General features: G+C 38.5%; 3 protein-coding genes across 5 annotated transcripts; 1 reads left to right on the top strand and 2 right to left on the bottom strand.

Moving 5' to 3' along the window:
- The first annotated feature begins 2,012 nt into the window (after nucleotides 1-2,012).
- si:zfos-323e3.4 (volume-regulated anion channel subunit LRRC8E) lies at nucleotides 2,013-8,001 on the top strand. Its single transcript, XM_067499285.1, has 3 exons — nucleotides 2,013-2,093; nucleotides 2,716-2,874; nucleotides 3,890-8,001. The coding sequence occupies exons 2-3, from the start codon at nucleotides 2,734-2,736 to the stop codon at nucleotides 6,170-6,172; spliced, it is 2,424 nt and encodes an 807-aa protein (XP_067355386.1). The 5' UTR covers nucleotides 2,013-2,093; nucleotides 2,716-2,733; the 3' UTR covers nucleotides 6,173-8,001.
- A 2,501-nt stretch (nucleotides 8,002-10,502) lies between these two features.
- Nucleotides 10,503-13,300, bottom strand: cdkn2d (cyclin-dependent kinase inhibitor 2D (p19, inhibits CDK4)). Of its 3 annotated transcripts, none has more exons than XM_067499323.1 (3): nucleotides 13,116-13,300; nucleotides 12,621-12,828; nucleotides 10,503-11,460 (listed from the first exon to the last, which is right to left on the bottom strand). In XM_067499323.1, the coding sequence occupies exons 2-3, from the start codon at nucleotides 12,759-12,761 to the stop codon at nucleotides 11,107-11,109; spliced, it is 495 nt and encodes a 164-aa protein (XP_067355424.1). In that variant the 5' UTR covers nucleotides 12,762-12,828; nucleotides 13,116-13,300; the 3' UTR covers nucleotides 10,503-11,106. The 3 variants fall into 3 exon arrangements, with proteins under 3 accessions (XP_067355424.1, XP_067355421.1, XP_067355423.1); XM_067499320.1 differs by having other exon boundaries at nucleotides 12,621-12,786; XM_067499322.1 differs by having other exon boundaries at nucleotides 12,621-13,300.
- Nucleotides 13,301-13,681: 381 nt separating this feature from the next.
- On the bottom strand, nucleotides 13,682-18,711 carry ap1m2 (adaptor related protein complex 1 subunit mu 2). Its single transcript, XM_067499218.1, has 12 exons — nucleotides 18,478-18,711; nucleotides 17,561-17,717; nucleotides 17,255-17,322; nucleotides 17,030-17,160; nucleotides 16,784-16,931; nucleotides 16,309-16,435; nucleotides 16,060-16,202; nucleotides 15,069-15,140; nucleotides 14,671-14,829; nucleotides 14,395-14,520; nucleotides 14,077-14,152; nucleotides 13,682-13,926 (listed from the first exon to the last, which is right to left on the bottom strand). Exons 1-12 carry the CDS (start codon nucleotides 18,517-18,519, stop codon nucleotides 13,901-13,903), a joined length of 1,275 nt encoding a protein of 424 aa, XP_067355319.1. The 5' UTR covers nucleotides 18,520-18,711; the 3' UTR covers nucleotides 13,682-13,900.
- Nucleotides 18,712-19,779: the final 1,068 nt, after the last annotated feature.

The following is a 19,779-nucleotide window of genomic DNA, read 5'->3' as shown; positions in this document are numbered from 1 at the left end:
GTAGCAAATGTAACCTTTTGCTATTGGCCACTAATAGGTTTTATAAAATGTGAAATTTATGCATAGAGGTGGTGGCAAAATATTGTAAATTGCCTATTTAGCGACTTGTCTGGTGTAATTGGTATATGAAGTGCCAAGAGAATGAAGAACGAAGTTGGGATTTGCATGTAAAGGAGACAGAATAAAGTAGCATTTAAAAACTGGGATTCAAACATCTCATTGAATGTGTCATATTAAAACACTAATTACTGACACAAATGAGAACCTCGACCCTACAGTTGACTCTTTGGTTTTCACATTCACCAGACCTCAAAGACAGAAGTGACCATGTTTGTGCGTTAGTGTTCAGATATTGTATGCTAATGACAAAAACATGCTTAAAGAAGTGTATTTGTAACAGCAATTTAAGCTACACCGGTTTCTAAGTGATGTTTTGTATATTAATATTCTAAGAAATCTTGTACAGAATTTCAGAGCTCACTTTTTTTTAATTTATTTGTTTGATTTTTTTTTTTTTTTCTCTCTAAACTGACATCAGCTTTGTATTAAATTGGACTCTGGTGTTGTGTTTTTGAATTAAAAGCATGCATTGTAACAAAGTAGGAATGCCGGTAATTTTAATTTTAGATGTTTGTAAAATTTACTTCTCCTCACAGGAACATTTCCCTCCTATCTGTCAGTAGTTTGAATTGACATTCAGAATATTTAAGGTCTGCTTTGTACATTTTTTCCAGCAAAACTACCCTGTACAAAAAATACTTGCAAAGTAAAATATGTTTATTGTACTCCTGTAGTCTAATGATTTATTAGTTATGACTTCAGGGCTTTTTTATTTTATTTGGTCATGTAAAATAGATCATACATGTTGATCCATACACATATTTCTGTCAATTTATCTGTCAAGTTCATCCAACAGCTGCTCCTAGGGGGAGCTAGTGTCTGATGTTATATTTTAATGAACAAAACATTTACCTGTTGATATTATCACCTATTTTAGCATAAACAAGATAAAATAGTAAATTATGTTCCACATTACATTCAGCTGGCAGTTCATAAGATGTGTCAGTTGTGACTCTTAACAGTACTACTCAACAACTTATTTTGAATAAAAAAACCTTAGTGAACAAACAGATTGTAAATGCCAACAGGCCAAGTCAGATATGTATAAATATATTTTTAGTCTGTCTGAATAAGTGCTGAATGTGTCACTAATCGACCACCCATGATGGCTGCCACGACACATCTCATTTCCTCACTGAACCTGGCAGATGGTTGTGACAGACCATTATTATATTATCAAAGAGGAAGACTCCCTTGATCATGTGGGCTTACAAGAGAATCAAGACATAATCCTGCCAAACCTAGAGGCCACAGCAGCCATCCAAGGGAATCTTCTTTATATGTGGTCTTGTAGGGGAAGAATAAATGTTTTATGCAATTTATATAGACGCTTCACATTTTGTGGTCTACAAAAGCCTGTGTAATAAGTGTTTATTTATTAGGCTACATGATTAAACAATAACTATTAGACCCTCAACATTTACTTGTGTCAAGGTAAAAATACTATTTTGTACAGTGAGATTGAAAAGGTGATTTAATACATGCACTATCCGATTTTATGTCTGTAATATAATGCCCATATATCACTGCATCTAACAATAATCTAGGCGAAACCTTACATTTGGGGGCATGTGATCAAAATCAACCTTTCCTCGACTTTTTAACTCAGTCAAACTTGCCAGAAATAGTCAACAAGAAAGAAAAAATGAGTAATGTAGAAAATAGAGCCGTCTTATGTGATTTGAACGAGATTTGGGAATTATTAATTAATGAATTGGGAACAATAGTTTACATTTGGCCTAAGTATATGTCGTTTTTTTTTTTTTGTTTGTTTTTTTTTATTTTTTTTTTATTTTTTTTTGTCTTTAAAGTCAGCGCTCAATACTGTGGAATTGGTTCGCTTACTATGAGTTTATTTTGAAAGTCTTCCCCGGACGTGTTGTGTGGTTGCTGCTCACTTGACACCGGTGCGCTCTCCTTTACCATGAAAATCAAACTCTGATGGGACTTTAGTGGATCCTCTCCGGGCGCAGGTGAGTCAGATTCACCTGGCTTGTTTTTACTACACGGTGTAGGCTAATAGTTAGAAGCAAGCTGAAACTATTTAAAAGACATTTAAAGTTTATGGACCGTAGAGTATGAACAAGATACTGGGCGGTTTGAAATCCCGGTCATTGGCAATTTTGCAAACAGGTTGTAGAGCAAGACACACGGTTAAAATTCCACACAAAGTTTTTTTGCGATGCTGTTAGTTTTTGTTTACCGTGTTTAAGTGATTTACGCAACAAATTAAATAAGCTAATTGACTGACAGAACCTAAAAACGTTTTAACATTTTTTTCCTTATAACTAATTATCACAAAATATAATCTCAAAAATGACCTCTGCTCTTTACTGAATGAATTACTTTGTCACGCCTTGTAGTCCGACTAGTCGGACCACTTTGAATCTGCAGCCAATTCAGTAGCAGGCTGTTCATTGATTCGTTCTTAGTGTTGCTCTTCATGATGAAACAGTACAATCCTGGAAATGTATTGTGTTAGTCTTACATGTGTCTTTTACTTTAAAACCTTTGACAGGATGTCCTCCAGAGACTCAACTGTGTTAAAAGCCTATTTTAGCCTCAGTGTTCACAGCCACTCTTTTCTTCCACCAGTCTGGAGCAGCAGCTAGAATGATCCCAGTGGGTGAACTCAGGCACTTTGGCACAGAGCAGAACACAAAGTATCGACTGCTGAAACCATGGTGGGATGTCTTCTCAGAGTACCTGTGCATTGCTATGCTAATGATTGGAGTCTTTGGGTGCACCTTGCAGGTGAGGCACCTACCGACTTGTCACTTTGTGATCATATGCTCCTTAATCCTTTAATGTTAGCCTGTGAAGCAGCATAATTATTATCACTCTAATACATCCTAACATCATTTGTGTCCATTGTGGCATATGAATATTTTATTCCCACACACCTAGTGCACTTCCTACATGATCTGACCTACAAGTCAGGCAAGAACACCATGTAACAGAACTAAGGTGACTCTCCTGGCCCACTTACTGCGGATTCAGATCACAAACTTGATTCTTAATATGTCCCTCACCACCTCATCATCATTTCTGTGTCATATTAAAATAGCAAAGGAATTAAGATGAGGCGTAAATTCACTCATTGGCCACTTCATTGGGTACGCCTGTCCACTTAATACAATGCAAATTAATTCTACTTTTACAAGGTTATAATTTCAAAGTTTTTAACTTGAAACTGCCAGAACGGTGATAATTCTACTATGTGTTTATTACTGAGGTCATGGTGGGTGGTAGAGTTTTAGTATTAGTCCTTTCTTAAACCAAACAAACACTTTAAAAGCACATTAATAGTGAGATCAACGGCTTTCGGCTTGTGTTCCACACATTGATTTGGCATGAGTTTTTATGCCGGATGCCCTTCCTGCCACAACCCTAACATTTTATCCGGGCTCGGGACCAGCACCCACCCCTTACAGGCTGGGCGGGGCCACACCTGGTGGGGTAGGATTCAAACCCACGGCCTTTTGCATCCCAACCCAATGCTCTACCACTGAACCACCAGGCACAAGCGCAAAATAGTTTATTATATCCACAAAATGCTTTTAAATGTATTTAAAACATTTCAAACCTTTTGCCACTAATAGAAAATATCTAGATCCACACCAGATTCTATTTGGTTGAAAATGTGGTTTAAAAAAACCTTAATTAGTAGCAGTGATGAGCATAGATAAAAGAAACGTATGTAATGTTTTTTGCAATTTTCATTTCCAACATTTATTGTGATGCATTTCATTCATTCATCTGTTTTCAGCTAACTCAAGAGAAGATTGCTTGCTTGCCGAGCCACTTCACCAGCCCGACACCTGATGTTATTGACTGCAGCTACATACGCACATACAGAGAAAATGAGACGTCGCAGCAAACACTGGACAAACCTGTGAATCCCATCATCCAGGAAGCGTTTGGCCGCAAAAATGACCTGGACATCCACCAGTATGTGTTTGTCAACCATTACTGCTATGAGAGGTTTGTCCACTGGTATGCAAAGTATTTCCCATACCTTGTTGTGATCCATACTCTGATCTTTATGGTAGCAAGTAGTTTCTGGTTCAAGTTCCCTGGGACGTCCTCCAAAATTGACCTATTTGTAACCATCCTTGCGAAGTGCTTTGATTCACCCTGGACCACAAGGGCACTGAGTGAAGTTTCTGAGGAAAGAAGAGAGGAGAAACTGGTTAGCTGGAGGACAAACACCATGTCAAATGAGCCCGCAGATCAGCAAGAGGATGAGGAGGAGACTGTAGGGCTTTTCTACCCTGTCAAGGGTAATCCAGAAAAAAAGTACCCCGAGTCTGAGTCTGCCCTCTCCGTCTTAGATAAGAAAGAAGGAGAGCAGGCCAAAGCTCTGTTTGAAAAGGTGAAGAAGTTCAGAACTCATGTGGAGGAAGCAGACATCTTGTATGTCATGTATGTTCTACAAACATCGCTGAAAGTCATCAAGTTTCTTGCAATTATTATCTACACCTCAGTGCTGGTAGCCAACATTGAGATAGTAGTGCGCTGTTACGTTCCTCCTGAGCTGACTGGATTTGATATCTATTGCTGTAACCACAACAAAGCCCATCTGTTCTCCAAGCTCTCGTACTGCTACATCTTCTTTGTGGGAGTCTATGGATTTCTGTGCATCTATACCCTGTATTGGCTGTTTCATCGGCCCCTGAAGGAGTACTCCTTTGAGCATGTCAGACTGGAGGCAGGAATAAGTGACATTCCTGATGTGAAGAATGATTTTGCTTTCCTCCTCCACCTTGCGGACCAGTACGATGCGCTATACTCTAAAAGATTTGCTGTCTTTCTTTCTGAAGTCAGTGAGAGCCGCCTCCATCAGCTCAACCTTAACTATGAGTGGACTCCCAAAAAGCTGCGCAACTCTCTCACAAAGAACACCAAAAACCAGTTGGAACTCCACCTGTTAATGCTGCCAGGACTTCCTGACACAGTCTTTGAGATTCACGAATTGGAATCACTCAAACTGGAGCAAATTAAAAATGTAACCATCCCACCTAGTGTGGCAAAGCTCGAATGTCTTCAAGAGTTATCACTAATCTACTGCCCTGCAAAGCTCCAGCTGCCTGCCCTGAAACACCTCAAGGAACATTTAAAGGTTCTGCGTTTGTCTTTTGAAAGTTTAGAGGAGGTGCCTCTATGGATGTACACTCTGCATGGTCTGGAGGAGTTACATATGAATGGTCCTTTAACTAATGAGGTGTCCAGAAATGCCACTCTGGACTCCCTTCGAGAGCTCAGAGCTCTGAGAGTCCTCACTCTCCGCTCTAACCTTACAAAGATCCCACCCAGCATAGGGGACGTAGCGTTGCAGCTCCAGCACTTGTGCATCATTAATGAAGGTGTCAAACTCCAAGCCTTCAGCAGCCTGAAGAAGTTAACCAACCTGGTTTCTCTGGAGTTGGTGGGCTGTGAGTTGGAGCGGATCCCAAGTGCTGTCTTCAGCCTGAACAATCTGCAGGAGTTGGACCTAAAAGACAACAAACTTACTACCGTGGAGGAGATTCTGAGCCTGCAGCATTGCTGCCGTTTAGTGACACTCCGACTGTGGCACAACAAAATCACTTACATCCCTGATCACATCAGTAAACTACACTCCCTGGAAAAGCTGGACGTTAGCTGGAACAGGTTACGAAAGCTTCCCTCTCGGCTGTTTTATTGCACTAAGCTCAGGCACCTCGATGTCTCCCATAACCAGTTGACCTCTCTCCCTCCTGAGGTAGGCATCCTGCAAAGCCTCCAGTCCTTTTCTGCAGCTTTTAATTCTTTAGAGACGCTGCCTGAGGAGCTGTTCTCCTGTAAAAGGCTAAAGACATTGATCCTTGGAAACAACGGCCTGTCGTATTTTAGCTCCAGAGTGGCGAACCTGGTACGCCTGGTCCGACTAGACATTAAAGGAAACCGTCTAGAGTCTCTGCCTCTGGAGATTGGGGACTGTCCCCTGCTGACTCATGGTGGGTTAATAGTAGAGGAGAGTCTGCTGGATTTGCTGCCCTCAGATGTAAAAAACAAGTTGACTAATGGCTGAGTCTGTACAGTTTTTATGGCCTCTTCTTTTTCATTCTAGCAAGGCGGTCAAAGGAGCAGAGATTCAGAAAAGTACTGATCAACTCCATTTAGTGGATATATTACATATTAAATCGATCAACCTTACTAATATCCACGACTGAAAATAACAACCAGTGAGTAAATAAATCTACTGGCACAGTTTTGAAAAAACAATTTTTATGTATTGTCTTGTACCTTTTTAAACAAACAAACAAACACAGATTTAGGTGTCACGTAAACACTGTACAGCCTTTATTTTTATCAAACAGAATTTTTAAGCTGTTGCTTTGGCTCTAACAGATCACACGTTTAATGTAAAGTTTTAAAAAAATTATTACAAATAAATAAAAATATAGATAAAAGGTCAGAATATATGTGTGAAAACCACTCAACACTTTTACTGAGTAAGACACATGTCTGCTGTCAGACATTCGGAGTTGTGTTTTCTGTACATTTTCTGGCTATTTCAGAGCAAAAGTCAAGACGTTTCTTACTACGCTGTATCCAGTGGCTCATGTTGCTTTCAGTTAGATACCAGACGAGTAGAAGAAAGCGCCTTTCTGTAGCAAAATAATACAGTAAGTGTTTGTTATTCTGTTTACATATTCTGTCGAATGGAGAAAAGACTGAATTCATGAAAAGGCTTATAAATCCCATGGTCAAGTCAAATCAGCAGGATAATTTATGTGCGCAGATACAATATTTTATAATGTACAAAGCTAGAAGACAAACATACTTTTAAGTACAATATAGAAAAGGGTGATTTCCAGACTGCAATTACAGTTGGAAGTTTTTCCCTTCATACTCTGGTGCAAATAAATTCAGAGTGCCTTCAAACACTTAATTATTTCATGCTTTGAATTGTTAGATTGTACAAGGAGATCCAGTGTTCAGTCTCTCTTATATTGAATACACACTTTCTTTTTTTTTCTGTGTTTCCTCTCTGTACCTGCTTCTTTGTGCTAAACATGCCTTGTGTTTTGTAGCAGAGCTTACACAACTGAGCCCTGGACTGCAGCATCGTCATGTCTCGGCATGCGTAGCAACAAAATGGGATCCTATCAGTCAGTTTACAAGCATACCTCACTCATACTCTCATATGCCAGACAGAAACCCTAGTGTGGTTGCCTTTACAATTTATATTTTAAATGGATATAAGTTCTAAAATTGTCTAAACAGATTAATTGAACCATGGAATTTTCTAATGTTGCATTGTCAAAACTGAATGCTTCATGTCATAGTGCTTCATCAATCATTTCCCTAGTTCTGATCTTCTTAGCAGTTGTGGGAGTTCAATATGTAAGCGTCACTAACCAAAACAGATGTGATTGTATAAAGATGACTAAGAGTTGGCTGGAAAGAACTACCAAATTGTGACACCTTGAGGAAGGCTGCTTTCTGTACTTAGTTGTTAGTGGGGATGGCTTCAGTTACAGTATGACATGACACAACTGCTGCCAGACTTTAGAGTGTGTCACTAGGATGAATTGTCCTAATGCAGTCATGTAAATTTGATTATGAAAATCAATTAGATAAGCTTTGTTGTATAAGATGTTAGAAGGCAAAGAATTAGCACCTCCAGGTTATTGTTCTCTGATGGTCTGGTTCAAGATGTGGATTTACATACACAACTTATCACAGTATGTTACAATATGTGCTGACAGTTTACAGGGACTCACTCCTTTTCCATAGGTCATAGGTTTTATAGGTTGTAATGTGACTTAAAGTAAATTTGTATTAGTTTGTTTTCAATGTGACTTAAAATCTATAAGTATTAAAGTTTATAACTCATAAATTGGTTTTTTCACAGGTTTTTGTCTCTTTGTTGATATAAAACATTGTTTTAAACGCATGAAGGGGAACTCTCTGCAACTTGAAGGATAGGTTTTTCCAGATTGGCTTCAAAAAAACTCATGTTCATACATTGAAAGTTTTAATGGTCAATGTACTCATTCATGGAGTATATAATGCTCATCACAATTTGCTAGAAGTCAATGTGATGTCTTCAGATGTCTTGTCCAAAGTGAATCAATTTACTATCTTTGGGCAGTATAAAACTACACATGGACACACTAATGGCCTGGAGAAAATTAAAAGGTTATTGGCTTTGAAAACGGTTTCAAAGAATAATCAGAATAAATTCTGATGCAGCTTCAAAGGAGACAAAGGGGCGTGGGGCTGTGGAAGAAATATTTAAGAAGCTGACTGTGTGGTTGTAACATTAGCTCGGGTCAGAGACTGTCAGATGTCAGTCCCTCAGATCCATCTCCCACTAGATGTCAACTCTCCACTTTGTTCTATATAATGAAGCCAAAAAAATAAAACCTCTCCAAATGTAAGAGGTGTATACTGTCACCAATTACATCCATTGGTTGGGGGGGTTGGTGTGAGGGACAGTTCAGTCTTTTGTCATATTTTAAGAGGAACAATAGTTCTCTTGTCAGACATTTGACTCAGACGTTATTTTCCCTCATCCCACACATCCGTGGGTGCGCTTGTCCACTTGTGTGAAGTAGCAGCTCAAGTCTCTTTTCTTGTCTACTCCTATTTCTTGCTGCTTGCTGACTTGTTACAGTTATCTCTCCTATCGTGCAGAACAAACAGACCACAATAGTGTTTGTAAAGGGAGTGTGTGCACATCTACCAGCACACCCACGATTGTGCTCAGTGAAGTCAGGGGGCTCTACCTAGTGGCTGGGTGTTTGTCATATTATTCAAAGTAATGAGTCTTTATTACACAACATTAGGGAGTGGTGGCCCAAAACATAGAGTAGCAGACGGCTGAGCGGAAGATATACTGTTTCAAAACTCAAAAAGGTTGGGAAAATATGGGTGGGGATAGTGCTTTGGGGTTTTTTTTTCTACTCAACAGCAACAACCGTGCCCTTGAGGCAGACATTAAACCTTGAGCAAGTTGTTCGGTGTCCAAAAGTCAAATATTGTGGTTGGACTGTGCAGCTACTATCAACAGGTGCCCATGTGTGAGACTATGTAAATCTGAAAGAGGGAGGTGAAAACAGCAACTGCAGATAGTACTATCCATTGTAGAAGTGCTTTAAAAGTTATGCAGATTCAAGTAATAAGTCAGAAAAATGTATGCTTTATGGGAATTTAATGATCGAAAGATAGTCAAGGTGGAGCCCGTTGTAACTATTAACAAATGTTTTTTGACAGCAAATTATATTTTGTAAGTCGATCATAGTCGATCATCTAAATTGTAACTTAAAATAACATTACACTGGTAAATAAATGTAGTGGGAAAAACAATATTTCCCCATGAAACAAAAAGAAATTATATAAGTTATAAAAAAGAAATGAAAGTGATGAAATCACAGAAAAGGCTCCATGCATATTGGTAACTTCCATATCAAATCAACTCAGAACATTTGTCAGAAGCTTTAACAAATTTAAATGTGCTGATATTGTTAGAAATGCACATGAACCACATGTAACATCATGCTCCAATATGTGCGTTATTTCTGAGACACCACGAACCTGTTGCACAGCAGTCTGACAGCACTGTAGCTGAACCGAATCTCCCTGCTTGGCTGGTGAAATTGGCCATTGACAAACAAAATACTCATTGTATCATAAAAACCCCGAGCACAAACACGAGCAAACTGTGGCACTGTTACCTACAAGCCTCAACAAAACAGGGCCCTCATTCATTTTGAGTTTCAATCCCACTATCTGCATGACCTCTGACAGGGTTTTTCACTGTGCAGTACATTCCAGTGTGCAGTAATTATAAACGTCCTTGATGATCCACCTTCATAGTGTTGAGCTGGGTTTACCTTACCTACTGTTGTTGGCAAAGTAAATAAATCCCTCAGATTTGTCCGAATACGGGAGATTGTAATGGAAATGAAGGAAGATGCTGTTAAAATATCTTTCAATTCTTTCCACAAACCAAAAATGATTATAAATAATTACATTTCTTTTTCAATAAAGGTATTTGTTCACATATTTTGAACAAGATTACAATTGAATGGGGCATTTTTTTAAATGCACAGCATTTAAAATACAATAAAGGAACAATAGAAAGTCAGGTCCTTAGGATTAAAGTAATCTGAGACCAAGATTTTCCTTTATATTTGATTTATTATCATTTTAGCCCTATGATCCTTTAAAATAAATTTCCAAATACTCAGGACTCTAACAGTTTCACTACTTATTATTTACCAGTAATAGAGGTAAAACTTTCCAGGGTTTGACAGGAATGCCCTGAAATCCTTTTAGTTGATTGTCTTCTTAATACACAGCAAGTTAATACAGTATTTTGTACAAAATCCACACTATACTTCACAACATGAAGTTTCACACTTTATTTTGTGCTTTCACATTGAAATAATAAAGTGAATAATCTCACTTTTGTTTTAAAAGTATTTAGAAGTATAAATAACATTTCAACAAATCACAATAAATGTCGTTCTTTACAAAGTCACAGGAATATTCAGTCCTATTCCAACAATAAATAAGAGTAAATTCAAAGTCAAAGTACATCTAATTATGAAACACACAACTATGCAAAGCAATCAGGATACACCATCTCAAGGTTTGAAAAATGTTTAAAAACACATATTGTAACAACTGTTACAATTCTTACACAATAGCAATGTATTTAATTACACTGAGGGAAAACTATTTACAAATGTGCACTCCCAATTAATAGGGAAAACAGACATATATATAAGGTGCCTAAATTGCACTGTGCAAAACAGGTGTCTACTGTATATAGCCACCTATCCACTGAAAATAAGCTGCCTAGACAATATGTCCTGTGTCACATATTAATGCTGAGCCACTGTTAACAAATAATAATCCTTTACACAACAATGAATTCAAGTCACCAGGTTCCAAGCAAAGAGACAGAGGTTGGGTTTTCCAGAACACACCCAGCACCCAGACTTCTGACTAACTATGAATGTGAGCAAAAAGCAAGTCAATCATATCTGGTACACATGAGGCTCGGGCCACGTCTATGGCTGTTTGGCCGCTGATATTGGCATGCTTCAGGTCAGACCGAGGTGCCAGAAACTCCACAACATCCCGGTGGCCTTCCCGGATGGCAATGTGGATAGGCAGGGCCCCGTTATGGTCAGGTATGTTTACCGAAGCACCGAACTCCACCAGAACCTTCAGAGTATCCAAGAATCCTGTTCGGGCTGCGTCATGGACTGGTGCTATCCCATGTTTGTCCTGAATATTGGGGTCTGCGCCTTTTTCCAACAGCAAACTGGCAATCTTGGAGTTCCCCATCATCATCACCTGTAGAAGATATTAGAGTATAGATGACAAGAGCACATAATAAATTCAACACACGTTTGTAAATGGCATTGTGTGACTGCAGGTCACTCAAATTCACAAGTACTTTAACAGTTTCATGTCGAGGATCCCCACAGAATTTATCAATCCCTATTAAATGTTTTATTCTAATCATAAAAGTCCCTTGTGTGAAAATATGTCAGTTGGAACCTGGTAAATTACTAAAAACAGCAATTGTGGAAAGTATCAATTAAAGTATAGCAAGAGTGGAAATACTAAATATTAATAATAATGATAATGAGCTTACAGTCAGCTTTATACGATTAGGTACAAGTTTATTATTTGGACACGCTTCCTTAAAACATATTTAGTCAAAAACCACAAACCTGCAACAAATTGTGAAACTAATGTTCCATTTTATGATATTTTAGAAACTGTTAGTGTTATGTTAGTTTACTGTACTACATTGTAATAAGATGTTATATTATCTACAGAGCTGTACAGCAAATTGGACTGCTGCAGAGTTATTATATTACACAATATCTTTGTGTTTTAAACAAAACAAGTCTTTCAGAAACTTCTAAAAAACTATTTAAACAAAATAATAGTAATATAATAATCTTTACCTGAAAACATGCAGTTATTATTCTACCCTTATTTATTAAAACGGAGGGTGCAAAATATTGGAACCAACTTAATGGAATTCAACAAAACACTGACTACAGAGCCTCCAAAAAGATCATACAGCTAAATCATCCTGCCTCTACAAACAGTTTCAACATAAGCTGGTAACCTTTAAAAAAAACAGATTTTCGAGCAGGGCTGCTGTATCAGACTCGTATTAGTTTAGACGGAATCTATGGAATTGGCTCTTTTATTTTTTGCTAATGAATCAAATCGTCGAATATTATGATTACATCGTTTTTAGGAAATGACGGGATGGAATTTGGGCACCATTTGATATTAACATACAAACAAGTCACTATGTTTTAATGCAAGACGCTCTAACATAATGTAACATGGAAGCTGTTTGAGGGGAATCTACGACAGATGCATGTTTTATACGAGAAGGGGGAATGAGGTGACGCTACATACAGTATGTCGTTTTGTGTTTGTGCAGCTAAACCCCAAGCGTGTTAGGATTTCTGTGAACCCGTTCTTACTTGTAGCGCAGTCCTGCCAAATTCATTGAGAGTATCAGGATGCACTCCGCATTCCTCCAGGTTCCTCTGCACCTCGCCGGCATCTCCTTTAGCTGCTGCCGCCGTCAAAGCTTTACCGGCATCCATCTGACTAAAGACCATTGTAGTTTCTTTTTCCTGTTGAAAACTGTACTACAGTTTAGCCACAGTGACACCCAACCACCGACCACTAATGATGACAATACAAACACAGCGAATTATAGAGAAGCGGCTAACGTTAGCAACTGTAGCATCCAGCTAACATACTGTGAGATTCAGTGCCCCGATGTCGCCATGCTGTACGAATGTACTGGGGTAATATTATACTGAGTGGTTTCATATAAATCGTTAGTTTAAACAGCAAAGTGGAAATATTTGCTTTACAGTCAGGCTGGTCAACTGATGCTACAAACGATTAGCATCCGGGCTACGCGCTAACATTAAAAAGATAACAAGCCATTAAGCTTTTACACGTACCCTTTTCGGTTGGTCTAGATTCGCAACGTCGCAAAGATTTTCTTTCCCACTGTGTCTTAAGACCAGTAGCTTTTTAAAAAATCCAAACAATGGATGTTTATCAACATTAAAAAATACATTTGCGCGCTGAGCTCCACACTACGGCGTCCCCTGACTACAAACATTGGCGAGAACACATGTTGACCAATTGCAGCTCGCCCTGAGGGTGACGCTCTGCCCTATATGGTAAAATAGGTGGTGTCACAACTCCGTTACTACACTATCACTGTGGCAACGACTTCAATCGACCAATCAGAGTGCTCACCGAAGAAAGCGGGCGATTCGTATACGTTGATGTCTTCAAAAAGCAGTTCATTCACATTTCGAAGCCGAGGTTGTATTTCTCCAGAGGCAAATGTGTAAAAAAGGGCGGGTGAGAGTTTTTAATTTTAGGCGGAATTTTGTGATTCTGATTGCATAATGCATTACTTTTGCATTAATGCATTACCGCCCTTATATGGCGGCTTATAGAAATGCATGATTAAAAAATCAACAATACTAAAAATGAATACAAAGGTCACCAACAATTTGTTTTGAGGAAATTGTTTATTAGGTATTTAAAAACATTCTGTGATCCCACAATAGAAACAATAATTCAAACTGCACACAGAATTCATAAAAACAGATCACTGACATTACATAGAACAAATGAACTCTTAAAGATATGATTTCCATTCACTTATAGTCGTCACTGATGCTCCTCTGGAAGTCTCAGAAGCCAGGAAGAACCAGTAGTGCTTCTGGTTTTATAAATTGGTTCTCAATTGGTAATCTAAATAAAAAGAAAACATTGTTGGGGATAAACGATGAATCTAATTCAATATCTACATCCATGTAGACTACATCTGACAACTTTCCTAAATAGTATGCAAAATATATTCTGAAAATTATTAATTTTATTATGTTGAGATTGCTAGCATACCTCCACTTTGTGTAATGTAGCGGACCCAGGGTAAAGCCTGGTAACCACTCTTCTCTATTATCTTCATATATCGCACCTAATGGAAAAGAAAAAAAGAGTGAGTGAGACAGAGACACAAGTTGAGGCAAGAAACTATAATGTTCATCATTAAATCAAATTAAATCTGGTTTCCCAGAATAAGTATGCAATCCCAGCTCTTACAAGACCTGACTTGAATTTTTGCTATGCTCTGACAGGCCTCTGGTCCAAATAAATGTGTTTTGCTTAGAGCACATTTGTGCATAAGTATGCACAAACATACAGTACATGGACACATACCTGTATTCCTGAGACTGTGAAGTATGGGATTTCAAATTTGACAGTAATGGGAGGTTTACCCTCAACTTCATCCTTTTCGACACTTGGCAGACCGAAATGTGCTCTCATTAAAAACTCTTTACCTCCCTAAACAGATGAATGCACACAGATAGGTTAGACACACATACAAGGAGAAAGGCAAACAAGCAGAAAGAGTTAAACACAAAGCAATTGTCAATCTGGGATGCAAAAAATAAACTCCATGGCAAATAAAAGATTGAGTTGTGAGTTTCTTACAGGGAAAGATTTGATGGTCCACACCACCAGATTATTCTCAGGCACATATTTGGCATTTCCTGTGCTGGTTTTGAACTTGGGTGAGTCAGCATCACTGGGGACAGGAACCCTCACCTCCACATTATTTGCCACCGACTGTTTTTTAAACTGCCCCTTTGCCTATACATAAAGCACAACACAACGGGATATCTTGTTAAAGCCTCCTCGTTGTTGCCTGGGAGCAGTGATTGTTATCACTGAAAGTAAACGAAAACTGAAGACATAACACATGGCTGTAATCTTTCTTACATTGTGTTTTTCATGCTTTACCTGTTTTCTTGGCAGTTTCCAAAGTAGCCTTTACTGTAAGTCGCATATGTTAACAATTGCATGCAATTTTACAGTGCGCAATTCAGTACCTTAACCATGATTTCCACTCTACTGTGAGAGAATTTCTCTATGACTGATTCGATCCATATCAGAGGCTTAACCTAGAAACGATAAAGGATATGATTCAGTATAGGTTAATTTAACTTGTCGATGGACACCAATTTAAGGCTCAATAAGACACTCAGAGTTACACTACTAGCTGCATTTCTACTAATGCTTTAAAATAACAAATCAGTATCAATGTGTATCAACTAAGGAACTGTAAAACAAACTTGTGTAGCCTTTACAAGTTTCTCTGTTTTTGCATAAATATGACCTTAATGTGGTAACATTTCTGTGCAATAGGTCATGGGAAATCATTTAAACAATAAAACAGCAACATTGCACAAATTCATTTATTTACTGTGGAAAATTACCCATCCTTAAATATCGAAGTTGTAAACCTCTCGGACTATCAATTCCTTTGAAAGGAAAATTAGAGTCTGGTTTCTTAATCAGTGGGATGACAATCATGTGTGAGGCCCCTATATCCGGGAAGACCTGTCCTATTTAAAGAAAAGAAATCTGAGTCTTCACTACCAAAGTCTGATCTGAACAACACAGGTTTGTGGAAGTATGTACTGGCTCCACAAATTAGGTTTCTGAAAACTTTAGAAGAGGAGTTGTTGCTGGAAAAGATTATAAAAAGCATGGGTCAACATACTTTTCCAACACACAAGATCAGGTAATTTTCAACAAAAAATAAATATTCGTGGATCTTTTTGTTCCAGTCAGTTGTGTTTTTCAAATCCCATAAAATCTAATTACTATTTGATTCATTTATATGAGAATAGACGAAATCTTAAAGGGTTACAAACATTAAAGCGTCATAGCCGTATGCACATATCACCTTAAATACCTATCTATCTATGTATCGGTATCTCTGCAGTATTGTGGATTATATCCAACAAATGAAGTATGCATTCATAAATACAATATAATTGACCAATTTCAAAATACAAGGTACTGATTTGGACTAACATGTGTATTAATGCGGTAGGACATGAGTTCAGACTCCCCATCTGGAGGAATGAAGGAGATTGTCCGATCACTCTCAAAACGTGAGAGACGGACGCACTGGTGGAACTTTACATCTTCCATCATTACTGTCTTTCCCTTGTCACCTGTACACAAAACAGCACAAGGAGTGAGCCAGATATTAGTCACATATGCTGCAAAACATCTGGAATAACAGAAGCATATACTAAGGCAGAGTCTGCATGTACGTACGTCCAGTGAGGGAGAAAAGCACTCGATCATTCAGGCCCAGGCGCAGTTCAGGCATCCCTGACAGCATGGTCTTCAGCTTGATACTGCCCACAATGTCACTGCTCATCACACTGCCATTGGCATTTACCTGAAAAAAAAAAAACACAGATTGATGAATACGTTACTTCATTGAATAAATAATACAGCTCTGTTTGTCATTAAATAAACAATAGACAGACAAATAAAGGTCAACATATATCAGAGTACTGTGTCACAGAAATCATGAAATCAATTAATCTTCTATAAGTAAAATGACATAAAAACAATAGTACTACTACATATTAACAGGTAAATAATCAAGTGTGAAGTACAATCACTAAATCAACAATACTATTAACACAGTAAAAAGCATATTTCATACTTATACACTTATATACCACGTTTATAAATGTCTAGTACTACTTACTGCATTATAGAATAAATTAGCACATCTCACCAATACGTTGATCGACTCAATGACATCAATAAAGACCTCATTCTTCTTGTATTTGATACCCTCTGACCTCCAGGAGACAGCGTTGGTGACGGTGGTCGGCACCTTGGTCTTTGCCACCTCAAGTTTGGTACCTTCCTGAGTGATGTATCTGCAGGAGATGAGATGAGATGAGAAGAGAGGGCCTGCTGTGATTCAACACCACACTTAAATATAGATCATAAATCTATGTTTCTTGGGGAGTCTCACTCCTGTAGGATCTTGCTGTCGGTTGTCTGTGGAAATCCAAAGTCCATCAGCTCATCCAGCAGCTCATAGACAACCACAAAGTTATCCTGGATGCTCTCCTCCTCCAGCTCTTTGAAGTACTCAGTGAATACCTGCGGAGTAAGAATAACAGACCGGATCTGTCTTATCCATGGAGGCTCCTTAGCAACAAATGTTTTGTCATTCGTCAGTTTAAGGGTTGCTTACCTCAACTAGTTTGTAGAGAAATGAGTACACAAGAGAGGCGTTGGAGTTCTTGTTTGTGGAGGCCACCACTGTACAGAGATCAGGTCAAGGAGTATTCAACACATTCATGTTTTCTTATGGTTAAAAATCACTGCTGTTATAATCAAGTCGATACATTTTAATGTAAGGGTGACCATTAATTCATTATCAATAACTTACAACAGTCTTTGTGTTATGAATTAAATCCTCTTGCTACATTTCTGTCTATATCACAATTCCTGCCTCTTCATAATTAGTACATGAAGGCAACATCCAAGATAAGGATACGGTACAGGTTGCTGTGTTTGATCCAGATGAAGTGAACATTGCCGTGTGATATGACAGGACAAAAAAGCCCTTCTTCCTCATGTTGCATGAGTAAAGGCATGAAGTGGTCAATCTCTGCCATGTCCACATCACCTTTGTAGTTCCGACAAATCAAAACCTGAGCAGGGAGAATAACATCACATGGACATCAGACATCCCACCACAAATGTAGAGGTGATTTCCCCAAGTATTTACCCAAAACAAAGCAGGAAATGTAGTAAGTCAAGAGAAGCAGATAAGCTTTAGAGATCTGCAAGACCTCTAAGATAACAAATACACAATACAAAACAGGTCATATACAAATTGCTTAAGATGCAGCGACATCTGGTTATAAACTGCTTTAAGTTACAGAGCATTCACAGCTTGATTCAAGTAAATCAAATTCCACATCATGCACATGCTCTTTATCACACAGAACATCTGAAACCATGTGTACATCCGCTAGAGTTTCTCAGTGACACTAACTTGTGTGTCAGGCTACATTCTCTGTCTGCAACGAATGGGATGTTTGTGCCATAACAAAAACTTGGTGACACAAATATAATGACGGTAAATAATACACATTTAACCTACAGCCGCTGTAGCACAACAGGCCACTTTCACTGAGGCTGCAGCCAGCTGCATTTCCACTGGCATACGTGTATCACGGAAGTAAGAGTGGAAGACGAGGACAATAAATGAGTCTGTCGCAAGCTCTTAATTAATTTTTAACGACGCAAATGCCATCAATGTTTAACAGGAAAGCCAACAGTTACAGCATAATCTAACATATCAACAGAATAATTAAATGTGAGGTTTCACAGCCTGTGTCAGGAAAAACTAATGTAGAACAACATGAGCAACAATGTGTTAAAAGTGAGCTTTAGCACTTATCTTACCTTCCCCTTCAGATCCAACACGAATATAGCTGAAGCAGACATGGTGTTAGTCCCCGCAGCAGCACAACACGCAGTTTGCACGACCTCGGTTTAAAGTTCAGCCCTTTAGTTCAGTTTTCACTGGTTTCATGTGGTTTCGCCATGAAAACTACATATATTCATCCGCCTGAATCGAACACAGACTCCACCGTTTCTTTTTCCTGAAGGTGTAGTGACGTCAGCACACACAGGTAAAACATTCACCAGCTCACCTGAGCGGACGAGGTGGGAGCAGTAAGGCGTGCTGCTCATTCGGTCCGCTGGGGGGCGCTACTGACACACAAATCACAGCAGAGACTGTGAAGAGTTCATGATTTTTAATCATCGATTCTGAAAAATGATTCAATGCATTTCCTGAAATATTTAAGAACAAATTTCAGTTATCGTACTCCACTAGAGAATATACAGTATTGATCATGACTGATTACATTCAAAGGGAAATAGTGTTCCTTTCACCACTCAAACCAGGGGTTTAAAATTGTTTTATCAAGTATAAGTTGGTATAAGTTGTTGGCAGCTCCAATAAATGGAAATTGGAAATGGAAAAGTCCCACTGGACTAAAACATCAAATCACAGGTAAAGTAGTTGAAAATAGCTCCACCTTCAACCACGAAAGTAAAATGCTACTTAAGCAGCCACAACAAACTCTAATCATGTCTCATTCAGGGACCTGGTTTACAGAACTAGTACTTTTCTTTTTGATTTTAGCCAGACACTACCATACAGTGATATAACATGCAAGTGAATGTTATTATGTGTTTTTTTATCTTAAGATAAACATTGTCCACAGTACATGAGTCAATTATTTACTACAGAGCTTCTACAGGTTTTTCATCTGACTATAAACCCACATTATAACCCAATGTTTACTTTCCTACAATCACATGGCACATGTAATTAGACTTGGGATCATGTCACCTATTTAGGAACCCTGTCAGAGATCCTGTAAAGTAAACGTTTCTGAGTTATTATCCTTGAATCAACAGCAGTGTGCTGACATTGGCTTCAGGCTTCGGTTTCTGAAATAAAACTAAAGACACTAATGGTAGATTCCTGATTGAACACATGAAAACACACTCAGGAACAAGAGCAGAGCTTTCTGGCTTGACTGCTTCAGACCTTTTTAGTACTCCCTGATTACACCAGGGGATTATACAGAACAGAGGGTACAAAACCTCAGTCACTCCCATTTATATTTAATACTCCAAAAGATGGTCTGTGCTGATCTGAGAGCACAACCTGCAGCCCCTGACCTCAGGGTT

Source organism: Channa argus, chromosome 3, assembly GCF_033026475.1.
Source record: "Channa argus isolate prfri chromosome 3, Channa argus male v1.0, whole genome shotgun sequence".
NCBI classification, from domain to species: Eukaryota; Metazoa; Chordata; class Actinopteri; order Anabantiformes; family Channidae; genus Channa; species Channa argus.
This window is presented reverse-complemented; position numbering and strand designations above follow the sequence as displayed.

What these genes read in the sequence shown, in the direction of transcription:
- si:zfos-323e3.4 (XM_067499285.1), top strand. Translation starts at nt 2,734, where the DNA reads ATGATCCCAGTGGGTGAACTCAGGCACTTTGGCACAGAGCAGAACACA. An exon ending in TCTTTGGGTGCACCTTGCAG is followed by an intron (nt 2,875 to 3,889) that starts GTGAGGCACCTA and finishes ATCTGTTTTCAG; the next exon opens with CTAACTCAAGAGAAGATTGC.
- cdkn2d (XM_067499322.1), bottom strand. Translation starts at nt 12,761, where the DNA reads ATGGTCTTTAGTCAGATGGATGCCGGTAAAGCTTTGACGGCGGCAGCA. An exon ending in TTGGCAGGACTGCGCTACAA is followed by an intron (nt 11,461 to 12,620) that starts GTAAGAACGGGT and finishes TATCTTCTACAG; the next exon opens with GTGATGATGATGGGGAACTC.
- ap1m2 (XM_067499218.1), bottom strand. Translation starts at nt 18,519, where the DNA reads ATGTCTGCTTCAGCTATATTCGTGTTGGATCTGAAGGGGAAG. An exon ending in GCTTTTCTCCCTCACTGGAC is followed by an intron (nt 16,203 to 16,308) that starts GTACGTACATGC and finishes TTTTGTGTACAG; the next exon opens with GTGACAAGGGAAAGACAGTA. An exon ending in TCACAGTCTCAGGAATACAG is followed by an intron (nt 14,153 to 14,394) that starts GTATGTGTCCAT and finishes CTTTTCCATTAG; the next exon opens with GTGCGATATATGAAGATAAT.